The 19,880-nt window shown below is 39.1% G+C and overlaps 1 protein-coding gene across 2 annotated transcripts in view; it reads left to right on the forward strand.

The window, feature by feature from the left end:
• Positions 1-19,880, forward strand: part of NAV3 (neuron navigator 3) — a 527,932-nt gene that overhangs the window by 121,984 nt on the left and 386,068 nt on the right. For both annotated transcript variants that reach the window (XM_015281870.4, XM_040695865.2), the window contains exon 2: positions 13,130-13,529. In XM_015281870.4, coding sequence (XP_015137356.1) covers positions 13,458-13,529 — 72 coding nt within the window. In that variant the 5' untranslated portion in view covers positions 13,130-13,457. The remainder of the gene's footprint in view (positions 1-13,129; positions 13,530-19,880) is intronic.

Consider the following 19,880-nt stretch of genomic DNA (forward strand, 5'->3'; position numbering starts at 1 on the left):
CTTACATTCCCCTCCACTGCAGGGGCTGCCTTGGCGACTCCCCACCACCTGCTGAGAAAAGGCCAGACTTGGCTCTCCGTACAGCAGTATGGGGAATTAGGCAGAGGGCTGCCAGGCTCGTGAAGGCGAACACGCTCGAATTAAACAGAGATGCTCTTGATTTGTCTTGCTAGGAAATAGGAGAGAGGTTTCTGTGTGTCAATTGCAGTATCTGAGCAAGCTTGGTAGGCTGCGTGGTAATACTCGTCCCTGATGACAGCAGACATCTAACATTGCTGTGGATTTAACGCTCTCAGGCAGCTCACTTTCTTCCTGGTATTGGTTTCTGGGAAGGATGAGCTGTCACCACTCTTGATGTGTGTAGAGAACAGAGGTCTCCTGAGATAAGGTTGTTCATTATGCTTCCTGAAGAACCATTAAATTTCAATCAGTGCAATGTGATCCACTCCTTGGGTAGAGGCATTGTTTTCTGAGCCTTTTCTTCTAACCTCCACTTCTGTGATTTTTTTTTTTTTAATATCTGCAATTGGCAAGGCTGTAGAAATATGTAAGTAGTAATAGCAGAGCATTTTCATGCCGAATCTCACAGTGAAAGATGAAACAAATTATGCATTTTTCCTGCGTTATCTGGTATGTATAAGCCTTTATAAGATGAGACATCGTTCATATTGTGCTGCTTGGTATAACTGAGTTGGATTTTGGATGCGGTGGTCTGTTTTAAGAAATACATCAATATTGTGTCAGTATTTCAAAGTGTTGTTAGTGTTGTATGATAATAGATGTGACAGTCTTTCGGTTGAAGTTGTTCAGGCTGATTGATCTGAACAATTAAAAGAAAGTTGGTTTTAGTTATGTGAAAGCAACTGAAGTAAATTTAAACATGACGATGTATTTATCTGAATGCGTGCTGTATTATAGTAGTCGTCTGATTTATGAGTTTGTCTGAAACACTGTGGAGCATTGTTGTGCATGATAATATTCTGAGTATATATAAATGCAATAATATTTTCAGGATTACTTCTTTGTTCTTAGGTATTCCTGGCTGCAGACAAATAAAAGGACTGGGGATGTTTTTAGGGGGGGAGTTCTGTATTTGTGGACAATTGTGTGACACAATTAACTGCAGAAAGTTCTTTAGGTAGTTAATGTTTCTTTAATAAATTTTGCAGTACATTTTACAGGATTGTTTCGATCTTTTCCGCCAGTCTGAGCAGCTGGTGAACAAATTAATTAAACATGTGTTTATCATTTCACAAACCAGATTTTCTTAAAATACATACTCAGCCCAGCTGCTAATCTCTTTCTGGTTTGTTTCACACATGCTTTGTGATTAACAGTGGTGCTAATAGCGAATTCAGACTATTCTACAGAAGAGATGCAGATATTACTCAGTTTAACACTGTTCACAGCTGTTATTAGGCTCTGAATGTGTGTTTGGTCACATGAAGAAATTGTCCTTCTTTTGTCAACACAGATGATCTCTGATGCTCACATTTGTTTATCTTTTGAATGATACATGTTAGCCCTGATGATTGCTAATCATCTCTGCGAGACTGGCAATATTTAGATGTAAATTCATTGATGCAAGCAGTGTACGTTTGTGGTCTCATTCAGGAGCATGTTTGTGGCATAAGTCACGTTTTGATAATTGGGAGGGCAAATTTGATGGCAGCTGTCTCAGCAGAGAAAATATGAATTATTTGCATCGTTAATTACACGTTTCCCTTTTTTATTTAATTATGGCATGTTTCATACATACTAAGTTAATTTTCTGGCATTTTTCAAAGAGCTGGAACACGTTTGCTCAAAAGAGAGAAATGTATCCACTGGCACTTTCAGCTTTCAGACTGGGTGAGTTTGAGATCAGTGTTATATATGCAGCCATCGTGGTGCTAAAAGTGAAGGGGAATTTATTGGTATTGTTCTCACAGTTCAGCCTCGAGGAAGGGCTGTTAAGGGTACTATTTGTTGCTCTGTACATTTTAGTGCTTATGTTGGTAAATGTTTTTATAGGCCTAGAGCTAAGCTGTAGTATTTTGGCAATATGAATCTTCTATAATGCAGAAAGAGACTGTTAGACTTTTAAGGGAAGATTAAAGCATTATTCCTAGAGTGCTGAATATTAGTAAAGCCAACGGAGACACTGAAATTGATGGACTACAGACTGTATAAATATATTCCTTGAAAGCTAAAATGATGTCCAGGTCTTAGTCAGACTTGTGTTGTCTTGGCTTGTCTTTATGGGCCAGCTAAACTTATCATCATTGTCATGGAGGTCTTCAGTACTGCTTTTCACAGGGTGAATTTTAGCCTAGAACAGTCCTGCTTGAAAATAGAAATAGTTGCACTATTTCCTGCAAGGCAGGAAACAATACTCTTTTCACAGTACTTTTAGCTTTTAAGAGCTTTGGGAAAAAAACAAAAACAAGAACATATTTTTCAAGTCTGGCCATATCCTTTTTGAGGACAAGAAGAAGGGAAAGTAATACGTTATAAATAATCCATCCTGTAGTGGTGTTGGATGAAGATGGATGAACAACCAGTGGCAATTCAGTGTTACAGCTCTACTTTCAGGCTGTGAAGAAAATCTGTGGTGTTACATGCTAGCAGAATGCTAAGAAGTGCTTAGAAATTGGAAAGAAAAAAAAATGCTATGTACAAAGCAGCATAGTATATGCAGTAAATAGCAGAAGATATTGCAAGGGTATAAAATACATTACAAACAATTCTTTAAGCTTCTATAATCTCATTGTATGGCAATGAATCTCAGAACATTCAAACGGAATATGTGTTAGGAGACAGCTTGTAGCTAGATCTGCATTAGGAATGATATCTGTGCAACTAAATTCACGGGATTGGTGCCGTTTTTACTGCTGCTTTTCAGGACAGGTTTGTTGTGTGTGGTGCAAAAGAGGAGATCCTCTCATTATCATTTTACAGAAGTAGGAAAAGCTGACCAGAAAAAGGCTGTCAAAAAATGCTCTGCTTGTTAAGAGACAAAGCAGCTCAAAACTATTCTGAAAGTTCTAAAGAAAATAGTGAAAGCCCTATTTTTCATTTTTTTTAACCTTTTCAAAAGTCTTAATTAATTGTAGTATCTATACAATATATGAACCAAAACCAAAAACTCCGGGATAGGAGTATGTAAGAGTAGTTTTATACTGAGAAGGAATCTCATTCTTTTGTGATTCTTGAGATGCTGTTTTCCAAGTCAAAATTCAACTCTTTAAGAAGATGGGTGATAAAACTTGGTGAAAGGATTGCTATGGGCAACTTTGCTGTGAAAGGAGCAGTTTTGTAGCTCCCCCTGAGTAGGAGCAACTTGCTGGAGCAATTAAAATCCTCAACTGTGACAAATTAGAAGGGATCAGATGTTCCTGCAGTCAGAGACCCTGCTCTCCACTTTCAGTTAAGAGTTACAAAGAGCTGATAGATTACTCATTTGGAATTATTTGGTGGGAATTCATTGGATGTATTAGTGGGTTTAGGCTTTTTTTCTTTTTCTTCCTTTTGTACAACTTTCTAACCTTGTGCTTAGTTTGTATTTATCAACTTCATGTCTCCTGTCCTTTAAAAAGTGTGATCTCATGGAAGAGATTCCTCTCACCTGACTACATACATCAGTCATTAAAGATATTTCTGCAGTCAGTACAAAGAGATAGGAATTTTTTGGTACCAATTCGTCTGAGCTATTTTGAGTGTGAGGAATTACGTTCTAAAAATGCCTGTTTGTTCCCTCAAACTACAGAGACACCACTGAGTGACCAGACTTCTGTAAAGGTGTGTGTTCAGATGAATCCCACCCAAAATGATCTCACAGACTCTGGGTACTTTCTTTTTCCTGGAGATGTGAAACTGTTTATAAGCAGAGCATGACTTGTTCTTTGACTACCTTGCTCTCTTGAGACTTATTTTAGGATACTCAGGAGTGGAGGTGTGCTTTGTTCTATGCAGACACAAAGCCGCATTCTTTTGATAGCAACAAACACTGGAATATACATTGTCAAATTCCATTCTGTACTGGGAGATCAGGAAGCTGACTTACCCAGATGAAGCTAGGTATGAATCTAGGATGTAAAAATGTGCTCTACACTGCAGCTGTGGAGAATGGCCTCACCCGGGGCCTCTGACAGAAAGCGCCAGGGGAAACGTGAGGTCTTGTGGGAGGTACCAGGGGAGACTAAACAATCCCTCCCGCTTGGATTTAAAGAAGATTGCAGTCCTATGATTGTGAAGATGAATAAAATTCCACCATTAAGGGTCATCTTTTTACTTTATAATTAAGATACACTGGCTACTGCTGCTTTATATATGTAATCACTTGAATCTGTTTCTATAAATATATGTATCTGTATTTCCTTTTGCATCCCTCCTTCCCTGCCTTCCCCCTCCCCCAACATCTGTCTCACCTGCTCAGCTGTTTTTTCTCTTCTGCCATCTCTAGGAGCTGTTTGTTGGTTCAGTCACATATTTGTTCGAATCAATCAAATTAATTGTGAGACTAGTTTGGCCATGTCTAGAATACTGAAATGTAGGCTTGGTGGAGCATGGCTTGCAATCTTTAATCAGTACCTATATGTAATTTATTGGGGGGTAAGCATCAGGTTCTCTTGGAAAGGCTGCTACTAAACAAATATTGAACAAACAAATTACCCACTTTTGAAGCACCCGTGAAATTATTAGAGGCATGTTCTACAAAGATAGGTATGCTTTTTTGCTCTATCGCTTGCAACAGGCATAAAGTTAAAAATGTTCTGAAGAAGCAGCTAGCTTTGATCCAGTGAAGTTATTTAGCAAGTCATGGTAGGCCAAGAGAGGTTGCGTGGCTTAATGGTAATATAAGATTTAAGGATTTAGGTTTATCAAATTTGGGAGTGTGTATTCTCATTTTCGGTAGGGTGGGTGACTAAACTTAACCTTTGCATGTAAGTGGAGAACTTTCAGTAGGGTATTGCTGTGTATGAGTATATAAATTGCTCAGAACATGAATATATGTAATTCTCTAGTTTCTTCTCCTGTTTCTTTTACTTGTGACCTAAGAGTCAGAGAGAACACACTTCCTGTTGGACAACATTGCCATTCATAGAGTGGTAGCAAAGTTTTGAAGAATGTGAAGTATCAAGAAATACCAGCTGTGTTCGTCTCCATAAACCTACCCCCTATCTAGGTATTTCCCAAAGCATACTGCCTTTTTCTTCCTGTAGACTTTGTAAAGTGGGCAAAAATAAATGTTTAGTAATTTGCCTGGGATTTCTGGTGTCTTAGCAACATAATTAGAGATGACTAGAAGTCCCAGGAGAATGGCCACTGATCATGCACACATCTTCTGCATCTTTTTTCAGCATGCAAATCAAAATCTAAAAGCAACAAAAAGGAAGATGTAGTCGCTCCCTAAGAAACAAAATTTCAAAGGTATGCAGGTCCTACTGTTTTCTATTAGCTTTTCTCATGAATCTCATAAATTTTTCTATTTAATTCAATGAAACATTCTTTTTTTGTGAGGAAAAAACACATAAGCATGCTATTATTTGCAATTTTGGATTAAATTGCGCTTTCTTGTTTGCTTTCCATAGTATGCCTAGAGTATGCTTCATATCTTCTCCTTTATTTTCAACTCAGTACGGTCTTTTCTTAGATCCCAATTAGACTGCTGGTAAGTTCTGTCTTTTTCAAGGGTGCTCTTTTATGGTACCTGTGGTGTTATTATTAATAATACAAATATCACAGAATCGTAGGGGTCAGAAGAGATGTCTGGAGGTCATCTAGTCCAATCCCCCACTAAAGCAGGCTTCCTACAGTAGGTCACACAAGAAAGCATCCAGGTGAGTTTTGAATATCTGCAGAGAAGAAGCCTCCACAGCCTCTCTGGGGAGCTTGTGCCAGTGCTCTGTCTCTCTTATAGTGAGGAAGTTTTTCCTCACGTTCATATGGAACACATATTCCAGTTTCTGCCCATTGCCTCTTATTCCATTGCTGGACACTGTTGAAAAGAGCCTGGCCTCTTCCACCTGACTCCCATCTATGAGATATTTATAAGCATTGATGACATTCCCCTCCACCCCCGTCTTCTCTTTTCAGGCTAAACTATCTCAGCTCTCTCGGCCTTTCCTCACAAGAGAGATGCTCCAGGCATCTAATCATCTTTGTAGAGAGCCCAGAACTGGACATAGCACCTCAGATGTGGCCTCACCAGGGCAGAGCAGAGAAAGAGGAGCACCTCCCTGGACTTTCTGGCCAGGCTCTTTTTTAATGTGCTCTAGGTTACCATTGGCCTTCTTGGCCAAAAGAACACACTGCTGGCTCGTGGCCAATCTCTTGTTCAGCCAGAACATCTAGCTCCTTCTCTGCAGATCTCCTCTCTTGCCAGGTCAGTCCCTAATCTGTGCTGATGGCATGCAATTATTCTGCCCCAGGTGCAGAACTCTAAACTTCTCTTGTTGAACCTCCAAAGGTTCTTCTCGGCCCATCTCTTCAGTCTGTCCAGGTCTCGTGAATGGCAGCACAGACTTCTGGCGTGTCAGCCACTACTCCCAGCTTTCAATCATCAGCAAACTTGCTGAGGGTGCATTCTATTCCTTCATCCAAGTCATTTATGAAAATGTTAAACAAAACTGGACCCAGTACCAACCCGTGGGGGACTCCACTAGCTACAGCCCTCCAGTTAGACTCTGTGCCTCTGATCAGAACCCTCTGAGAGAGCTCTGCCGGTCAGCCAGTTCTTGATCCACCTCACTGCAGACTCATCTGTCCCACACTTCATAGGCTTACATACGAAGATGTTATGAAAGACAGTGTCAAAAGCCTTGCTGAAGTCAAGCTACATCACTGGTCTCCTCTCACCTATGCAGCTGGTCATGGCATCATAGAAGGCTGATGAATATTCATTATTCCTATTGATTCACAGATATAATGTAAAAGTTACACCATGCTTTTTATGTGAGGAGGCATTTTTTATTTTAATGGTACAGCGGAACATTCATTACAGATGTGGACAGAAATGCAGAAATATCCCACTAAAAATAGACAGTATACATAAGTAATAGAAATGACTGTTCCAGTTGGAATTTGGCTAGTGCAGCACCTCTACAGAAGTGCTGTAAGGTGCACACTGAAGTGTAGATGTTTTATATATCACACACAGTGGTTACTTTAGCATCAGGACAGTGCTTGATAGGATAACCAGATTTTATTCAAATCTGATGCTCAGTCATGTATCCTGTCAGAGTACTGCACATATAACAAAATTGTCATCTCACATGAAATCTATAGGAGATCATAAAAACTGGAGCGGAATCCCAAAATATGCCATGTGTTTCTTTATCTCTGATGAACAATGGCCAAAGAATTGGTTGATGGAAGAGAGAAGACATTCTTGTCTGGTACAGATTCCAAATCTAAAACGAAATTCATACATAACAGCAGCTCTAACTTGTCTACAAAGCTTTAATACTGTTTGATGGAGTTTGCTATGAAAGATAAAAAGGATTTGAGAAATCCAAAATAAACTGATTTGACTATTGTTACAAAACTGTTATCAAATCCAAGCCAACTCCATTCTGGAATGAATCTGCAACTGTTGTATGTAACAACAAGGAAAAGTTAAGACAAGTACAATTTATAGCAAAGGTTTTTGAGAATATTGGAATCTTTAATGTCTCCAGATATTGCTAAGGGTTATTCTCAATTTATTTACTGTTTAACTTTACTAGCTGAATCACTATCTGAACCAGTGTTAACTCGTGTAGTCAGTCTGAAGTAGAAGTAATGAGCTTCCTCCTTTGCAGAACAGTACTGCAAGAATCTAACGAGGAGATTCCTCTTCTGATTCTTCATTTTTTAAAATCCATTTAATGTGGACAAATGTGAGAACAACATGTTTTAACTTGACCTGTTTAGAGCCAGGAACAGTGCAAGCAATTGCCATTTTGTATTTGCTGATAATGCAGTGACACCACTGTAGCATTTGGTGTTGGAGAAAGTTGTGCCTTATGAGGAAATGCAGAGGATAGAATGACACTGCTAAAAAAAAAAATATTTCACTCTCACATACACTTAACAAAGGAAGTATCATCTCTGGACTTGTCTTTATGTGGTTGCTTTTCATCTGAGTGAACAGGATTGCATTGATTGGGAAGGGCTGCATGCACTATGGCTTTTTGTACTGCTGTGAATCAGTGTATTTGGACCAGTTTTACTGCTATTGGAACCAGAAGTAATTCTGTATCAGAAAAAAATAAATTTGTAGGCAGGCCTCACTGCTTAGAGATATTTTTTTGGCTCACCAGCTGCCTTCCTAGACGGCTTTTATCTGGTGCAGACAAGCCTTTCCATGGCACTTTTATCATTCATGTTTACAGAGAACAGATACTGGCTTTTCATTCTGAATGCTGGCTAAATGCAGGGTTCTTTGGCACTGCTCTCAGATTCTCCAAGAATCAACATAATCTTTGTCTCCCGATAACTCTTTGTGTGCCTGATCTCTGTGCTTGCTTTTAGACCCATACAGAGTTCCTAAATGCTTTCTCCCTTTGGGAAAAGCCCAACAAGAACATTAAGATGTTTTCATTATTAAAGGTAAGTTCTTTGAGGCTGCTGTGAAGCTACTGCTAGTAATAGGGCCGTATGTAGATGCCATGTTGCCTAGATGTTTCATAGAAGCGTGTCAAATATGGAAGTTACATCTCTGGTATACCTGAACTGCATGTCTGCAATGAAGACTTTTACGGATCTTTGCATCATTTTGTACCCATAGCCTTAAAGATCAAGCCAGAGAATACTGGTGCAGAGGACTTCCTACATGAGACTGTGCTCATCTCGTGGGAGTAACAGAATCATAACACTGATCTGTGTGCTCCCAGCCCTTCTGCCAGGCTGCCAATGCTGGCAATGCTGATGGGCAAAAACTGCCTGTCTCACATCTTGCGTTCCCTCTAGCTCTGTACTGAGATTTAAAGCTGACATTTGCTTTTGCACCTGAATTAGCTACTGTCGTGTTTGAAAGATATTGACAGATAAAATGTTTGATTTCTGCTCTATCCCAGCCTCTGACTTTTGCATTTAAGCAACAGATCCTGAGTATGATGAGTGGACACACCTCTCTTTGCAGGAGCCCCTTCAACTTGCAAATTGCATGCTCACATCAACTTCACTTACGATTTCCATAGTGGGTGTTCATCTGTGTCTACTGCCTAACCTGAGGACTCCCCACTCCTAACAGAATCCCTGTGCTTCTCTAAATAGCTGTGCTGCTCATCAAGAGCTCAGTTCATTTTCTGACTGGAAAGGAGCAAGAAAAATAATAATAAAAAAAGAAAAACCTCAAAAAACTGAAAGCAAATGACTTCACAGCATGTTCATTGAGCACCAGCAACATTAATAGCTGTGTGTAAGGTATTTTATAGCAAGTTTTTAACAGAAAAATGGATATGACTTCCCTCTAAAATGTCCATGGCCCTTTCTGTTAGCATACCCAGACAACAATTTCTATATCAGTATTTCTAGAAATGCAGTAATAAAAATGTAACTCTCAAATGCTCTTAAAGATAAATCCTTATCAGTGCAGTTGATAATGCTCAGTGTGCAGCTCTGTAAGCTTATTCTATACACAAACAAGGAAAGTATAAAAAACATAAATTATAGCCACAGTTTCATACCTGGACCTGGCTCAAGCTCACTGCAATGCAAATTTAATGGCATAATGGCATAGCAAAATTTGAGAATGTCCATGTAGAGCTTATAGTAGTATCATGGAAAAAGAATCATCTCTGGTGGCTTCAGTATCCATCCTTGCCAATAATGACTATCTCAGAACCCTTTTGTGGTGTGTGACCTACTAAGTAGCCATCAGAATGCACCTCAGGAAGTCAGGGATTTTTAATACACCCGAAGGCCCAATTGATTTAAACTTTTGAAGAATAAAAACACTTATTTGTGTTGATAATAAGAATATAGAAGGAATAGCTCTGGCTATATCTCAGAAAATTATCTAGGGATTTCCTCAGTAATCTGTGAATAACATATGGCTCATTGTGAAGTAGAACAAGTTTTTCCGGGCATGTTTCATCTGAATTATATCTAACTGAATTAAAGCATGTAATAGATGTACCTAAACCAGAAGCTTAATCACTCTGTGTTCCTCACTTAGCGTGTTTCTAAGAGGAGTAATTCAATAACCCGCAGTCAGAAACACTTCTGCAAAATACTTTCCTCACTGTGCTTTTTAATGAGTCTAGGCCTGTGCCTCACTTGGATAGCTCATTCCCTCACTTTAGGCCTGTGTTTGCAGTGCTACATGCTTATTCTGCCAGGTTATTTTATTAAGAATATTTGCAAATGATTAGAGGTTCTCACTGAATGACTGTTATGTGTCTATTAAGGGAACAGCATTGCTAGAAAACTAATTCTTCTTGTCTTCTATATTTGTAGATGATACGTGATCTGTGCTATCTAGCTTGTGATCTGTAGGTTTTCTAGGACTCTGAATATTTTATCCTGTAATTGTATTAAGTATCGATGTAAAATGATAAATAATAAATTTTGTGCCAGTGTAATTAAAAAAAAAAAAAAACAACAAAAAACTTGCTAGCTAAGACCATTTAATTACAGCTGTTTATTTTGAAAAAGCTGGAGACCACTGAGCAATATGCTAAATGGAATAAGGAAGAATTGCCATCTTGTGCTTTGCATGTTAAAAGTAATGAGGGCAGTCCAAACAAAGTTATTTGCATTCAATCCAACTTTGGCTTGAAAACACTGTACAGTTCCACAGAATAGCTTAATTGCCTAGTATAGCATAATTGCCAGGCATGGGGAGTAATATAATTTAAGCCTGGCCATGCAATGAACCAGAGAAACTGCTCATTTTTAACTGCTTGGCTTTGACTGATCTGAGCTTTAGAACTGTTGCAGTTATAAATCCATATATTGGTGGCTGCAGTGGTACCTTATGTTTCATATTCCTGCATACTGACCTTATGGACTTGGGGATTTTGTGTGTCTCCAAAACTGCTCAAGGGAAGGGATGGGAGGTTATGCCTGTGAGTGATCAGCCCCCTTGTTCTGTCCTAGAGTGCTGCGCTCTCCCTTTGCCTTGGTTTTAGCTCAGACAGTGCTGATTGCACACCGATGTTTGGTTGTTGCTGACCGATAGGGAGTATCTGGAGCCAGGCCGGCCTGTGTGGTGGAGAAGAGCTGCCGCCATGACGACATGGGGCAGGGGGCGGCCCCAGGACAGGCGGAGCTGGGCCAGGTGTGGCCTGCAGGCTGTGGGTTGGGCATGCCAGGTTTATGCCTTCTGTTTTGCTATCTAATTACAAGCAGGTGAAACCTTGCCATTTTAGTAATGGGGGTTGGCCTCTGTGTTGTTTGTTTGTTTTTTGAGACTGTGTTTAAATTCAGTGTTATCAAAAGAAGTGGGTCTTCTATGGCTCATGATGTGTTTAGCTTTTAAGTTCTGGGTGGAAAACACAAAAATGAGAACAGAAGGCACAGAAATCCAAGTTTTTACCATTAACTTTACCAGGAACTAAACAGTATGTATTTTTCAGTATGGTGTGGGCACAGGCTGAGAGAGCTGAGGCTTTTCAGCCTAGAGAAGAGAAGGCTCCAGGGGGACCTTATAGTGGCCTTCCAGTACCTGAAAGGGGCCTACAGGAAAGCTGGGGAGGGACTTTTTAGAGGGGTGTGTAGCAACAGGATGAGGGGAAATGGCTTTAAACTGGAAGAGGGTAGATTTAGACTAGATATCAGGAAGAAATTCTTTACTATGAGGGTGGTGAGACACTGGAACAGGTTGTCCAGAGAGGCTGTGGATGCTCCTTCCTGGAAGCATTCAAGGCCAGGCAGGCTGGGGCTGTGAGCAACCTGGTCTAAAGGGAGGTGTCCCTGCCTATAGCAGGGGGTTGGAACTAAGTGAACTTAAAGGTCCCTTCCAACCCAAACCATTCTGTGATTATATGACTTCTATTGCAAATACAGAAGATTGGTTTGGATCCTTGTAGAAACGGCTGTCAGACTTGGTCATCAACCTCATATTTAGGCAGCTTGGGGGGAAAAATCATAGGTGCCCAAATATGGATTTCTTTCTCTGGAAGCAGAGTCCAGCCATCAAGTTTACAACTTTTGTCCTGAGTATAAATCAAGTACAGTGGAATAACACTTGTAACTTAGGTCCAATTAAAAGGCAGTTTAAGCTGTTAGTAATACTGGCAATGACTGCACTGACTTTTAAGTTTATTTACCTTGTTAAGAGAAAATCACCTTTTCAATGACTTTTTATTATACATGGATTACATGACCTATTGTGTATTATTCAATCCTCTGTCTACACATTTCTTATTCCGTATGCGATAGTGAGGACATTTTGTGAGCTTTATGGCATTCAAAATGAATTGAAATGGCATTCAAGTTAATTTCTGTGTGGACCTCATCTACTTATTTAATTGAGTTCAACAATTGGCTTTCAAATGCACTGAAGGCATGAATACTTTATGATTTTACTGTTGAAAATGACAGAAAAGGTACCTCAGTGCTTTCTTGTACTGTTGCCAGTAGAACTTTCTGGCAGTCAAATCTTGTTTGTAGCGACTTCCTCCCTTCACCCCTCCTTCATTGCAGCCTTAAAGAGAATTTGGGGGAGAGGTTTTTTGTTCATTTTTCTTTTTGTTTGACTTTTTTAAAAATTATTTTTTTTAAGTTTTCATATGGGCTTGAACTTAATATTTTGTCTCCAGATTTTTCATGTCTGACTCTGTCACTTTTATAGTGGATATTGCTTTATTGCTTTCGGAAGGAACTGAGTAAACGTGAGATTATAATGGTGTAAAATTTTCATCAGTACTGTCTTTAGTCAAATAGTGTTTGCTTTTCTCTTTCTTTGGATGTTTCTTCTGTCCATAATTGGAATTCGCTCTCTTCGCAGTGAATATTCTGTATACCATCAGTAATGGGGAGGGGGTCAATTGGGATCATATTTAAATTCAGCCTACCAATTATTAAATCACAAAATAGTATTATTCTTTTCCAAAAAAGCGAACAACAACAAAAACCCTCATACCTGAGAAGGATAGTCGTCTACAAAAGTGATAGCAAATTGCAAATTAACCTTATACTTTTTTTTCCCCCTCAACAGGTTCACAGTCAGAATGTGACCTTACATAGAATGGAAACCTGTGAAGAAAGTCACAGATAGCAGCTGTGGGTAGTACTGGAAGAATATTTATCTTCTTAAGCATCAGCTTTTTAAAACGCTATGGTGATTTGGAAAGTCCCAAGAGTGAACTGTGAAGTTTTCTTCAGCTCGTTCAATGGATTTCTTAGGCATTTCTACAAATCATTGATGTCCAGAGATGATGTGTGATGGAAAAAGCACCCTGCCTGTGCGTTTATAGCCCCTGTTTTTTGGATTAGTTTGCTGCATTGCTGAACCAATTTTGTTTTGAGGGCAAGGAGTGAATGTGATGGATTTATCTTCAGAGATGAACAAACATGGAAGGAATCCAGTAAGTCACAAGCTAGAAGATCAAAAAAAGGTAAGGTTATTTTAACGTGTACTTAATTCTATTTTAATGGATTGCAAACTCTTTTAATATTAAAACTGAAAATCAGCGTGCTTCCATGGAAAAGGTAATTTGCCATCATTCAACCAGCAGTGAACTGCTGTGAGGGACTGAGTTTCTTCATTGTCTAGTAATTTTGTTTCTAATACTGCCTGATTGCCTGCTAATTTGTGTTAACAGCTCCCTGAATTTGACTGGAAAATTGTTTGGCGAAAGTGTTACTTCGTTGCTGTCTATCAGTGTTTCCTTCATGTCATAGACCTGCTGAAGCAGGCTGAGGTCTGAGAGGTCTTTGTACTTAACACGTATGGGTAGACTCTTCTAATTGCATCCTACCAATAGTTCCATATAATTGGGTTTTGTGATAATTGTTGCTGTTCAAGTTTCATCCTTTGGTAACCAAGGCAATTAACACATATAAATTCACATTTCCTCACTATGGGAAATTCTTTCGTACATCCCACTTCTATAACAAACTGTTCCAAAAGATTCACCTTCCTGGCTCATCTGTTTTACTCAGACTATGGTCTGGAGGTTTTTTTTTCTACTGATTATTTCATACACTTCAATTTGATGCTTTTTAACATCTTCAGGTTTTACTTCTGCTTTTGCATGCACCCAATGGCAACCAGCAGAGGGTTCATTCTGGTGTAGCATTTTGTGGCTGTTGCCCACTTAATAGTGGGCCTTAAAATGAGTGTTCTCTTTGAATTATTGCATAGGTTCAGGGAGTCTGTTAACATCCAAATCATGAATTAAAATACAGATTGCGTACTCTATTATTACACATTATTAGAATATGTGCTGCTGTTTTTTGTTTGCTTGTTCTTTAGTTTTTGGTATGGAGCCACTGACTACTGTTTCAAGTTCTTTCAGTCTTGTTTGGGAAAAAATAGAAATGAGGGGAACTTATGAGCACATAATGAAACTTTTTAAGTCCCAGAAAAGCTAATATTTGGATTTTGTACCTCTGAAATTAGTATGTATTAATCTAAGTTATTCAGTCACAGCTGATTTTGAAGGCACATACGTTTTGAAGTGCACAGAATTGCTGGAAATGCACCATGATAATACGTGTGATGAAATTACTGAGAAGATATATGCAGACATGAGCAGGATCTTTGTAATGGAAAAGATACAGAAGACACAGAAGATAGCTGGCTTAGAGCACGGGACTTTCTCCAAGTCCTCATTCCCACCCTTTTGTTGCATAAAAGAAAAGCTGAGAAATGTTAGGGTTAATCTCAACGTCTGTTGAACTGTTTTCTGAACCGTTATTATCTGATATGGAATTCAGTATGCTCTAAGGTTTTCTTTTTCCCTCCTTTCTTTTCCTTCTCAAAAGGGATTTTGTGGATTCACTTATAGAGACTCACTCTTCAGATTGCCTAGGAGTAGAAAGATTGTTTCAAAGAGGTTCTGTGGCACCTTGGGGTCAAATTTGTCTTTGATTGAGCTGGAGGGTATTTTGTCCAGCCATAGAACTATGACATGATCACTAAAGACTCCGCAACGGTTAGCAATCTTTGGTCCTGTGGCATGGTTGATGCTGAAGAAAACAAACAGAAGTCTGGTTAGTTTTCATTATGTACAGGAAACCTAGCTAGAAATTTCATCCCTTTGCTATGCTAGCACCTGCTTTTTTTTTTCTTTTTTTTTTTTTTTTTTAAATGGGACATGAACTTTTATTAAAATAAGACTATGCAAGTGGTGGTAGTAATTCAACAATTTCTTTACATTGAATTAGATGTAAAGAGTATTTAGAAACACATTGGGCAGAAATAAGTGAAATAAAAATGGATCGTTTTGGAAAATACTGGCTATCTTACTGTCAGAAATAGATGCCATATTGGTGCTGTACCTGGGTCGGGCAGAAGTCAAGCTGAATCTCTTCAGAGAGCTTGCGTTCTCATAAAGAGAAGAAAAATACTGTTTCCTGGGAAGATTCAGCTGCTCTATTGCTGCAGTATGTATTGCCACTGGACTGCTTTTGCACGGGGAATTTGGAAAAGAAAAACAAAATGCAGAAAAATACTTTTTTCCGTGCTAATTAAACATATAAAACTAATAAGGTGGTTTTAAAAATGCAGAGTAGACTTTGGCATTTAACTATTCTAATAATTTCAAAGGATAGTGTGAACCGTATAGTTGCTTTCCCTAAGTCTGGGTTTGGACCTAGAGGGCTACGTTTATACTATTTTCATTTTGCTAATGTATGAATTGTAATGCTTATAGGATGCTCAGATATGCTCCTCATCTCAAAACACATGAAATGCTATCATTTGCATTTTAAATAGGTGCATACTAATTTTATGATTGCAGAACTGTCAAGCTCCGCAGTCTTTTTGTGATTCCAAGACATGATGATGTTTTACTGATTTCTGTCAATATGCTGCTTGCTTTTGTAGGTCTGGCAGGCATACCCAGCTGGACTCCTACTCAGTTTTTTGACCTCATAATGTACAAAACAAAAGGAGAGACTGTATTGTCTGCATGGAGGCAGTAGTCCAGTTTCTTTGTCTGAAGTGTTGGGGAAAGGGAAACAGGCTAACAGAAGGCAGTTCATAGACGAAAGAGATCTCAGGAATATCAATGTAATCAGTTAATTTGACTTCCGATGGAACACAGACATGGGATTTCCATTTGCAGATTTTTTAGCTGGGAGTGAAGATTCAGGAAATGAGCTGGAATGGACAGATTTGGGATGTCCATCACCTCTGCTTGAGGTCCATGTGGCCACGGATCTCTGTCCAAAATGTGGCTATCTTACCCGTGCACCATGCTGTAAGTGCCAGACATGCAGCTTCATCTGTATGGACAGTCGAGTTTAAATGCTGTGCTTCTGCATCTGTTTCCCATGCATGTAGTGCAGTGTGATTTCCTATTTTAAAAGCGTGGAAATATTCAGTGCTTTGGGACACGAATGCTGCTGAGTAGCAAATACATTTATTACCATTTACTGCAGCGTACACATTCATGATTTCAGTGCACAGTAAATGGCATAGAGAGTTATGAACTACTGGTTTGAATAACAGGTTTCAATGAGAAACTTGCTGTAAATAACCATTTGAAAACCTGGAAAAGACTGATTAATCTGCATTTCATCATCTAATGGGATTATTCTGTTTTCAAACTCCATGGAAAAATCTGTTGTCTGTTGTCACATGCATAGTTTATGCTAGCCAAACCTATAAGACACATAGCCACATTTGTCTGGCTACTCCTTTAATTTTAATGTTTTTCCTCCCAAAAGGAAGTCCCATTGTGGGCATTTCTTTGACAGACCATCCGGGCTACTCTGTATCTTGGAAGAGCACCTGCTGGCTGCAGGCAGGCAAAGCCAAGCCTTTGAATGATTCTGCAGCTGTGGCCTTGTTGAAGTCTGGAGCCTGAGTGCGCTTCACCTCGAGTGTATGGGTACACGTGAGGCAACACACAGGCAAATAACATGGATTAGAATACCCTCGAGTATCATTTATCTACTTGACCTTGTGTAAACTTGTAAAATTGGTTCAGAACTACAGTAATGCACAAAATGCTTCCCACTAACAATAGTACTCCATCTCTCAAAGATTGGGCACATCTGCTTTGTGGGCTAACAAATTTACTGCTTTCTGTTGTTCTCCACTGTGTAGGCTGTTTGAGAGGAGGACAAACCTGCTGGGTCTCTGTCCTAACTCATACCACATGATGTGTGTCTAGATTTGAAATCCACCACACAGGATACAGTGAAGAAAGGAAGTTTAGTGCTTCATCATTACCACCCGAATATATTTTCTAATGTTAAATATGAGAAAACGTAGGGATCTCAGTTAGTTTCAGAACAAAACACACTACTTCTGTCAGTCTTTCTGGACGCTGCTGAGCCACTGAGCTCAGAGGGTTTTTTAATAGGCACCGTGACTGTATTATTGGGTAGTAATTAAACATAATTAAAAAGCAGGAATACCAAACAGTCCTTGACTACCGTTGGATGTTTTGGATTGAATGTGTGCACAGCTCAGCTTATCTCACTTTGCAAATTAACTAAACGTCCAATAATCAGTTAGCTTTTTGCTAATAAGATAAAATAGGAGTCCAGCATCAAAATCATCAGGCTGTCTTGATATGGAATCTTTTAAAAATCAAATCAAGAGAGAAGGTTTTAAAAGGACAGCAGTCCAGCAAAATGGGAGGAATCAGGACTATTCCTCCATTCCCTGCCTACTTCATTGTATTCAATATTGAGCACATGAAATATTTCAGGAAAATCAGATGCTATCATGAGACATTTGGGCCAGGAGCACTGTTTGTTCTTGCAAACATGCTCATATTGCTTTGTCTGTACTCCCCAATTGCATGTCTCCATTCTTAATTTATTACTGATGTTGTAGTCAGCCAACAATCTTTTTTAACAGTAGTGGCATTACATATTGGGTAGGCCACGTTTGTTGCTATTGTGACAAGCTAGGATCTGGATGGTGTTGCTTCTCTCCCTGAAAAGTTGACTTTTCCCATCCTGATTTTACTTCTGTCTCCAAGGTAGCTCTAACTGAGCTTTCCTTCCCCCCCTCACCAGTCCCTCTTACATATATACATATATTGATATGTGTATGCTTTTTGCTTTGTTTTGTCCACCTGCTCATCCGTGTCTCTGTCAAGAAATGCTCTGCAAACAGCTGGAGGTCTGAAGATCTATCGAAGAGTCAGAGAATCATTAAGCTCAATGTTCACTGTTATCCCTTACCTCACAACAGCTGGCAGGTTTTTTTTCAGGTTATATATTCAGGGTTTTCACCAAAAATAGCAGATTGAGTGGATGGTGAGAAGTTTTCACAGCTGGGGGGAGAAAATTGTTCTCTTCTTGGTTTATTGTTGTTTCTTCTTTAATACTTCCGAATTCAGCAGAAATAGGAAGAACGCATCAAACAGATAAGGAGAAATTAGCTGTGGGAATAACTGCAGTCGCTCTCCAAATTCTTTCCTAAAGCTGTCTGTCACATATTACATTCCTCTTTCCCTTAAACTGCCTCCCCCCATACACCAGGAGTGTTCTGTTTCAAAATTTATGCTAGAAAGACTTGAATGACTTCTCTCACTGTCAAACCTCCCCAGGGCCCCACCACCTGACTCCTCTCTCTCTCTATCTCACTCTGAAATTGTTCAGTGCACTCTGCTAGTGCAGCTGTTCCAATTTGCAATCTTTATAGGCTCAATAAATGGTATTAAATATCATTTTGTGGAATATGAAACTGATATTTAATAATTCTTAAAGTGAATCCTTGCCCTCTGAATGCTTACAATCTTTGTTTCTCTTATTAGAGAACCATGATGCAAATATGAGAGTACCCACTTCTTTATTATGCTTTTTTTCCCCCCTCTTCTTTGTCTTTCCTAACTAATTATCTGCAAAGAAATGTCAATTACAGAGCAGTATTTTGACCCAGTGCTGCACCAAAATAGCTGAAATGCTAAATACTGGTTAATTCATTGCTTTCATAAAACAACACTGGCTGCGTTTTTTATTTCAGCAGTATGTCTTGGTTTCTTAGCTGCTTCCTTTCTACTCAATGTCATCTTGCCTGCTAACTGAATAAAACTCATTCAGGAATACCAGGTAGAAGCTGTACCAGGACATCATCACCGCATGGCTGGAAGAAGCTCAGCTGCTTTGCAGTTGTTTGTTCTGGCAGATTTTTGCGTAATCAGATAGCTGAAACAAATACTATTTTGCATGTACGCTACAGCATAATTTGTGATACGCACTACAGAGTGAGTAGAAGAAGTGAAGAGTAAGAAGAAGTGGAGTGAGAAGAAGGTGGCTTTTTGTTTGGGTTGGTTATATATAATTTTTTTTTTCCCCCAGAAGTGATACAATTACTTGCTGTCCTGTAGGCCTTCTGCTACTACTAAAGGCAAGCTTTCATATTTCTACCAGTTACATTAGTGTGTATTAGTAGTCAGTATGTATACAAAGGTAATTTTAAACATTTTTTTCTCAAGCTGTTTTACCCATTCTAGAATAAAGTACAATGGCTGGAAGGAAAACTCAGTGAAATTTCTGGAGGCGGTATTTCATGACTGCATCACTTTGTAGGATGCTTTGATGGTAACAAATTATCTACAAAACTTTCATTTGCCAACTTTGAAAAAGAAAAAAAAAAAAGTAAAACAAACGCCAGTAAGCTGGTAAACAGAATCACATGGCTTTCTTTTCCACTCTTTAAGAAGTATTACTGAATAATATTAACCCTCCATTACCAGCGATGTTTGTCTTGAAATTGTCATATGGGAAACTGTTGCCCTTTGAGGATGACATGCTACAATTAGGAAAGGATTTTGCTG

The sequence above is a fragment of the Gallus gallus genome, chromosome 1 (genome assembly GCF_016699485.2).
Source record: "Gallus gallus isolate bGalGal1 chromosome 1, bGalGal1.mat.broiler.GRCg7b, whole genome shotgun sequence".
Classification (NCBI taxonomy): Eukaryota; Metazoa; Chordata; class Aves; order Galliformes; family Phasianidae; genus Gallus; species Gallus gallus.